This window comes from Rhagoletis pomonella, unplaced genomic scaffold, assembly GCF_013731165.1.
Source record: "Rhagoletis pomonella isolate Grant_MI unplaced genomic scaffold, Rhpom_1.0 Rhpom_scaffold_00006, whole genome shotgun sequence".
Lineage (NCBI taxonomy): Eukaryota > Metazoa > Arthropoda > Insecta > Diptera > Tephritidae > Rhagoletis > Rhagoletis pomonella.
Genome location: NW_023458560.1, coordinates 40575967 through 40584263, shown reverse-complemented (window position 1 = coordinate 40584263; position 8297 = coordinate 40575967). Strand labels below are relative to the sequence as shown.

The following is an 8297-nucleotide window of genomic DNA, read 5'->3' as shown; positions in this document are numbered from 1 at the left end:
GCGAAAAATACTTTGGTAGATCCAACTAAAAGAAATAGCGCAGTAACTAGGCAAGCGAACAAAGTGCCAAAGCAACAATTAGAAAATACCGAAGAAAGTAGTGCAGTGATTAGTGAAGAAGAAGAAGTAGAAAAAGCAAACGAACAAGAAAAAGAGTTGCAAGATCTTAGTGAAATGGCGTTTGAAGAAAACACAGTTGCGACGGCGCAAGAAGCGCACGAAGAACACAGCAGCAGTAGCAGCAAACAACATAGACATCATAAAAAATACCACCAACACCACCGACACCACCAACAGCAAGAACGTAATCAGCACCACCACCAACAACACCACCATCATCATCATCATCATCGGCAGCATCAGGATACGCAACAACAGCACCTCCAAAACCCTCATAAAACAACGCACGCTGAAGTGAAAAATGTGACAGAAAAAATTTCATCAGCGACGGAAGAACGTCTAGCGGCGGAAGAGCGCCTAGCGATGAAAGTACCCGAAACACCGAAGGCGCGTTTCACATTGCCAGCGGTAGAAGCCGCTTCCTCAACTACACACAAAGCAGCCGCTGAAAAGTTAGCGCTAGACTCAGCGCGATCATCAGTTGATGGTGGTAGCACAGAGTTCTCTAAACCCGCATCGCACACAGCAACTGCTGCTTCCATCACATCCACAGCGTCTATGTCCTCTAGCGACACAGCAGAGTTGGACGCCAGTAGTGATAGTGTTAGTGATGAAAGTGATAGCGATAGCGATAGCGACAACGAACCTGCCACCTACAGTAATAAAGAGATCATCGGTGAGAAACTCAAACCCGATCCATCGACTCTAGTCCAAATTGAGAATAGCCTATTGTCGCTATTCAATATGAAGAGGCCACCAAAAATCGATCGTTCCAAAATCATTATACCCGAAGCGATGAAACAATTGTACGCACAAATTATGGGTTATGAATGGGATTCAGTGATGATACCACGGCCGGGTATATTGACCAAATCAGCGAATACGGTGCGAAGTTTTACACATATAGGTGAGTGAAAAACACTTTTTATACTATAAGCTTATGTTCGGAAATTTATAATTAACCTGTGGAGAATTTACTAATAGGAAAGCCGCGAAACCGAAAAAAAAATCCAGTGCTTCCAATTTTGTTTCCCAACTACCGATTTGAGCCTAATGACATTGACAATTATGGAAAGTAGTTCTATAGAGCACAGGCCACAGTTTGGATAATAAACAACCTCCTCTCCTTTCGTTAAAATTTTCAGATATTTTTTTTATCCCATACCCTTTTTAATCCAGTTTTAAAATCTGACAAAAAAAACGAAGGAATGATTAATTTTAGTCACCTTCATTAGGTGATTGCATCGCAAAAATTGTTATGTTAATAATGAATGAATTTTCAATACACGGAGAAAAATTTCAATTTCGTAACTGTGTGCAACATTAAGGCCTTTTGGATATGTTCTTTTAAGAGTATTCGATTTTTGGGCTTCTGAATTTTCCTTTTGTCTCTGCAAGTTGATGCACTTTTGTAAGCAAATATATTTATCTGGAAAAAAAACTCTTTTTTCAAAGATTGTTTTATTTTTTTTTTTAGTTTGTATAAGTAAGTTGCTGCCAATTAGAAATGTGTACTCAATTACTGCTTAAATCAGAAGGTACTTGGAATAGAGCGAATATTTACATACATTTTGAAGCAACTGTACTCTTTTTTAATGAACAATTTCGAGCAGATATGCATGCTTCGCAAACCAGAGGCAATTGAAAAAAAACTGAGGATATATTCGAAATCAGCAGACTGAAAATAGTCCAAACATTCTACCGAGCTTACCTTGTTTCTGGCAGCACATCTCAACCCACCAGCGGAGTCCGCAAGGTGCACAATTAGGACTTCCTGTGCGGTGTGCTGACGTTCCTAGGGAGGCTACGAAAAGAGTAGCAAAGGAGCATATCCGTCGGAGAAAAGGGATTTATCAATATATATATATACGAAAAAGGGTGCTTTTAGGAGTGCTCATATGAGTGTTTTCGGAGTCCCGAAAAACTTATTTAGATAATCCGCAAATAATCCGTACGGACTACCCTGTTCGCCTATGATTTTTTGAAACGTACTCCTTAAATCATCCGAAGATAACCTCGACGGAGTGTTTTGGGAGTGCTCCGATAATTGGCCTAACTGGAGGCTTTACGGCCCCTCAAAATGCTCCCAATTTGATTTTCAAATAAAAAATATTAGATTTTTTTCATCATTTTTTTTTTTGAAAAAAAACGATGAATTAAAGAAAATTATTTAACATCCTATTCAGTAAAAGAACAAATTAAAATGGAAATATAATGAAACAAATAAAATACTTTTTTTTTTAAGAAATTACTTTGGGGTTTGGAGAGCTCAAAAGTTATAAAGTAATTTTTTATGTGTACATTCGCAACTGCACTGACGACAAGCGCTTTTTTGCGGTGTCCCTTTCCAGAAACTCTCGGAATTCATTTATTATTTTTCGGCATATTAATCGAATAAAAAAATAAAACAAGATAACGAAAATACTTTGAAACCCTTTTCACTCTTTACTCGGAGCATTCCGAAAGTGTTCTTTCGAGGTGTTGCTGTGTGAGCACCAATTCACTCCATATTTGGAGCGCTCCAAATTTCGCTAGCTGGGATGGGATGGGATGAGGACTTTCGGAATAATGTTTAAAAACCCAAAATGAAGGTTCATTAAAAAAATCTAGGTTTGTGAACATTTTTTGTGGTTACGCCTTTTTTGCCTTTAGGGTTCCATCATACTCGTGTTGACAAATGTTTTCAAATGTTTTTTGGGAAATTTTAGTGTAAAGGGAATACGGAAGGAAATTCGTTCCAAAATAAAAAAATCAATAATTTTTTTATTCATTTCAAATCTAAACCATTATTTGTCACTCCTCAAGCATCGAATATCATAAAAACCCCTATTTTAAAAACTCCACTTTATTTGGGCAGCGTGGAAAATTTTAATTCAAATTCCACATCTCATTTTGAAAACTCGCAGTTAAGTGCAACATTTGTTTACTCCTTACTATTTATTAGAACTGCCAACATTTCTTTTGAATTGTTTTTATAATGCAACATTTATTAACTGGAACAGGAGAATCGATTTTCTTCAAAATGCTACCTTTTGCGGAGTGCGGCGCACTAAAAATTTTAAATAGTGCTATATATTAATCAAAACTAAATATAAAGGCAATGATTTACACATATGTTTCGCTTCTAAAGCTTTCAAAAAAGTAGAACAGAATAAGCCGATTATCGAACTTGAACTTTTAGCTATATATTTTGCGAACAAGCAATTTCGCCCATATTTTTACGGTACTCACTTTATGGTTAAGTCTGATCATCGACCGTTAGTTTATCTTTTTAGCATGAAGGACTCTTCCTTACAGGCCAGAATACGCCTAGAACTGTCAGAGTACAATTTTACAATTGAGTATATAAAACGCAAATGAAACATTGCAACGAGCGTACTTTCTCGTATTTCCGTTAACGAACTAAAAGACCCGACAATACATACTTAAAGTGATAAAAACGCGATCAATTACAAAAACGATTGAACTACAGAACGAAAATATATGTCCACGGCCAACCCTATGGCACAAGTTTACGATACATTTTCAGACAATTTTTCTAAAAATATATCGCGCATATTACCCGATTTTCTATGTGATTAAAAACCAAAAAAATTTCGAGTATACAAATGTGTGCACATTTAAAACACAAGAAACAAGAATTACTTAATTTTACGAGTGTTATTTATGCGGTGTTTACATGAGACGATTTAACAGGCAACTTCACAGGCGATTAGTTGAAACAAAGTTGGGCTGTCTGCCAACTTAATTGGAAGCGCTTAGTTGAAAGGCCGTTCACATCAGGTGAGTGTTGCTTTCAACTAAAATTTGCCTTTAATTAGCCGCATGTAAACACCGAGTTACTTTTGATGGCTGATGTTGAAGTCGGCAATCGCAATATCAAGCAGGTATCATTTCTCCATTTTAACAAAACTTTTATAGGTTAAACATGATTTTTCAAAAGCACACCATCACGTAACTGTACGTGCTATCGAACGTAATCACAGAGTTTTTAATAAATACTAGCGGACCTGGCGAACTTCGTGCCGCCCAAAATTAATTTTATTATTAAAATCTTTTTGATCCAAATTATTATGAACAATTCACGTTCACGACTTCTAGTGGCACATTTATCTGCTCCGATTACATATACATAGTTTTGTGATCATCAGTAGGCATTTCTTCCATTGCCGTCTTAAATAACCTACCAAAAGCGTTATATAGGACGGTTAATCGCACAACGCTGATATATTTCGATATCAATTATCGATATATATTTAGTTGGCAAACGGAATAACTTTGAAGAACTGTTTCCTCTTCATACGCTGCCGGCAATAATGATCCGATTCGATGATCAATCTGCATAGTACAGTTGGTGCAACATTCATATCAATTTTTAAATTTAAAATTTCTGGCTTGTTGGCAACCCTTTTCAAAATTATTACTCCTGTTTTTTAAGCATTTAAGGACCTTTCGCTCATTAAAGGCGTTGCCATGATTTACTTAAGATATATAAATATTTAATTTAAAATTAGTGTTTCGTTTATTAAATTTGATGGATTATTATGGAAGATATGGACCGGCTATAAATATAACGTAGCGTTGGTTTCGAATTGGGGTCCCAATCATTAAATTTTATGGCACATTAAGTGAGATATCGTGTGGTGGGTAACACACCTTTGAAAAATAATTATATATATATATTTAAGCGCGTATCTAAATGAATAATTTTCCGATTGGTATGTTTACTTATTTGAAATATTTTACATTCCTACACAACACAACATAACCAACACAGTTTTTGATAGCAAATTTTCACCCATAACCCCGAAAATAGACCCAGTTGATTAAAATTAAAATTGTGGCTACACTTACTACATACATATAAAGCATTAATTAGTATGTATTCACATGCTGTCTAATAGATTCGAAAGATTCGATGGCTACACCGCAGAGATCTCTAAAATTGTGATTTCCATGAAGGTTATAGTCTTCGAACACCTGTAACTGAATTGTTTTAAACGAAATGACCTTGAAATTCATTCTGCAGAATCTCGTTAAGTACAACAATTCATACACATATACATACATGCATACTTACATACATTTATAGAAATAACACTAAAATCAGACAATGCACTTGTTCTCTGGCACAATCACACAACAACAATAAATAATAAAAATAACAATTATTACAAAGCATATTTGCCAGCGAACAGGGACGCTATTTCCACAGCCAGCATCTCTCAGCTCAACAACGCTTACAAAGAAAGAGAAAAAGTAAGCAAAACACAAAATCTGCAGTAAGAACTATAAACTGCTGCAACGGACGATAGATATATGTATGTATGTAAGTATGCAAGTAAGTAAATATGTAGGTGGCTAAATGCACGCACACACTAAGTATATACATGTCGCGATCTGCTAAAATGGCTCGAGTCACACACACCGCATTCATCCTGCTTGACCGTTAGATTCTATAAAAATGTTACTTTTACCTGTTGCTGCTGCGAAAAGATGTAAAGTGCAAGATGACAACAAAAACAGACACACCAACAATAACAACAACAACTGCAATAAAACAGAAAAAGGTTCCTTTTTATTTGCCGCTTAACGCAAAATCCCTAAAATCCTACTGTGCATTCGAGTGTTTGACCATTGTACGGGTACTTGAGAGTTTGAAAAGGTGATTGCAACAAATTCCAGCAGCGTTGTTACCTATAGCGGATTCCCGCTTACTTTTCAAGTACTGCGAATAATTTGTTATTGTTCATACATCTATGTATATGTATGTAGGTGGCAGCGCGGCGGCAGCGGGTTGCCATTGCAGTGCATTTGGTAAATAGTACTGCGTGGAGTATGTACTGTGGGAATCTATGGATTTTTGTAATGCAAATATATGCTCTGATGTGTTTATATTTATGGATAGGTATATAAACATATTCGCACTATATATAGGTATGTATGTATGAGTGTACGACTATTAAGTGTCACTTTGATTTGGTTGTACCTCAAAGTGCTCAACGTTGCTGAATGTCCAGTAATGTCATATTAGTAGTGACCAATGAGCGTTTCTTAGAATGAACTGATTGCGTAGTTTTAGATATATTTTCTTAATTCTTCTCAAACCAGGACCAATTTAAAATATATGAAAGAAGTTCTGTCCATAAATATGTCGCTTCAAGGGAATAGGCTGGCGATCGACTCCACTGCAGTGCACTGGTTCAGTTTAACCTTAAAACCAACTAAAAATCTATTTGGAACACAAGTAAAATATCAATATGTAGACGGCTGCTTAAGGGCAACGCTGTCTCCGAAGGCTTCAAACCTTTCACAACATCAAAGATTTTTACTTTAACCCATTACTGACTGCATTTGAAATTACTTGTTTGGGAGCTAAACAAAATTTGTATGCAGTGAGCATACATATTTAGATAGAGGAGTTATAAAACAAATCATAACTGAAAAATCTGTGGTATGCAAGTTATGCCTTATAAACAGTGATGCTCAAAACAGCGCCCGCGGGCGGAAGTGTTCAAAGCTCGCTGTAGATTTTATATGGACGCGCACAGAGTAAAAGCTCTCTCTGAGCATCACTGCTTATGAGGCACCAATCTAAATGATTTTCACTGCTGTGTATGATCGGTATATAAACTGGCCGTTCAAATGAAGAAGTTTTAAAGTAAAACCCCATATCTGAACAATCAGATGGATGGATGGATGGACAGGTTATATCGACCCGATCTTTTTCATTTTCACTGATATTGAGTGATAAGAGGGCAAAATTTTCTGTTCCTATCTGCATAAATGGAGGAGTTATAACAAAAAATCTTATATCTGAAGAATCAGTTGTATGGGAGCTATATGTTATAGTGGTCCGATTCTCCCCGTTCAGACAAATAATTTATACATTATAAAAATACACTCACTTACCAAGTTTCAGTCGTATATCTCGAAAGCTGCGTACAAGTAGACGGGCACACGGACATGGCTAAAACGGCTAGAATAACTATATGGGTACCAAATTCAAGAGAAAATTCTTTAGAATTAAAAAAAAAACATTTTTTTGTACATAAGAGCGAAAAGTTATTGAAAATGTCTTTTTACAATTCTATCCTTGAATATCCTTGAAGATTTGCATTATGCTTTGTAGTTGGGATTCTCTTTACCCATAAACATTTGTCTTTTCCTGCGGAGTGGAGAGAATTCGCAACTGTCTCTCAACTCACAGTTTTTCGAAAGATAAATAGCTTTCGTAAGACAGTTGTCAATTCAGGCAACTATCTTGAAAGATCTTTACTGTCATCCGAAAGACTAATTGAAAGATCTCCTAACGAGAAGGTCGTAGCGTTACGCTGTTCGCCTTTTATCAATAAGTTTTTTTTTAAATAAATTTTATGAAAAAATATTTATATTTTTCTTTTAAGAAATTTAAAAATAATAAGAAAACTAAATTAATTAATTATTTTGCAAAAATAAAAAAAAAATTAATTGCAAAATAAAAAATGAAATAAAATATGTTGTTTCAAAAGATAATTAAATTAAAAAATTATAGTAAAAAAAATAAAAGGGTTCCGGGATTTTGAATCCGGATCTCTCGAAAAGCAAACTAAAGCTTTGCCATTACGACTGTTGTAGCTACGCGAGTTCAATGATACACAAGTTCTTTCTCTCAAAATAGCTTTACACCACTAGTGGTAAATGACAGAGCTTTTTTTCTAAGACTTTTGTACTAGAATAACAAAAGTGCATCGAGCAATCTTGCTATCTATCTTTCATTCGCCTAACGCAAGACTTTTTACTAACTTACCCAGAGTTGCCCTGTTAAGCGCATCCGCGTTATAGCAGCCTCTGCAGAGGTCATTGGGAGAGACGTTCTGCTTGTGTGTCCATGAAGATATATTCTGAGATCAGCAGATGAAAGTGAAACAGAAGTACCGTCTCTGTATGCCACTGTGTCCCGGTACCTACAACCGGCTTGCTTTTCTCGTAATACATCCATGAAAATAATGAGGAACGCCCATCAAGTCTTATATTTCACTTATGTTAGTTCAATAAAAACCCCGCCTATTTAAGAAAAGTTACATAAAAGAGGCTTGTATCTATTTATTATAATCTCGGCATTGATTGCTGTTGCATTACTTCTAGTTTTCCCTATTTATTTTTTTATAGTCCTAAGCTACTTACATACATGAGCC

At 35.7% G+C, this 8297-nt stretch overlaps 1 protein-coding gene across 1 annotated transcript in view; it reads left to right on the top strand.

Moving 5' to 3' along the window:
- Positions 1 to 6: 6 nt before the first annotated feature.
- LOC118740750 (protein decapentaplegic) overlaps positions 7 to 8297 on the top strand; it is a 97195-nt gene continuing 88904 nt past the window's right edge. Inside the window, exon 1 of the mRNA XM_036472409.1 lies at positions 7 to 1027. Within this exon, the coding sequence (XP_036328302.1) occupies positions 175 to 1027 (853 nt within the window). The 5' untranslated portion in view covers positions 7 to 174. The remainder of the gene's footprint in view (positions 1028 to 8297) is intronic.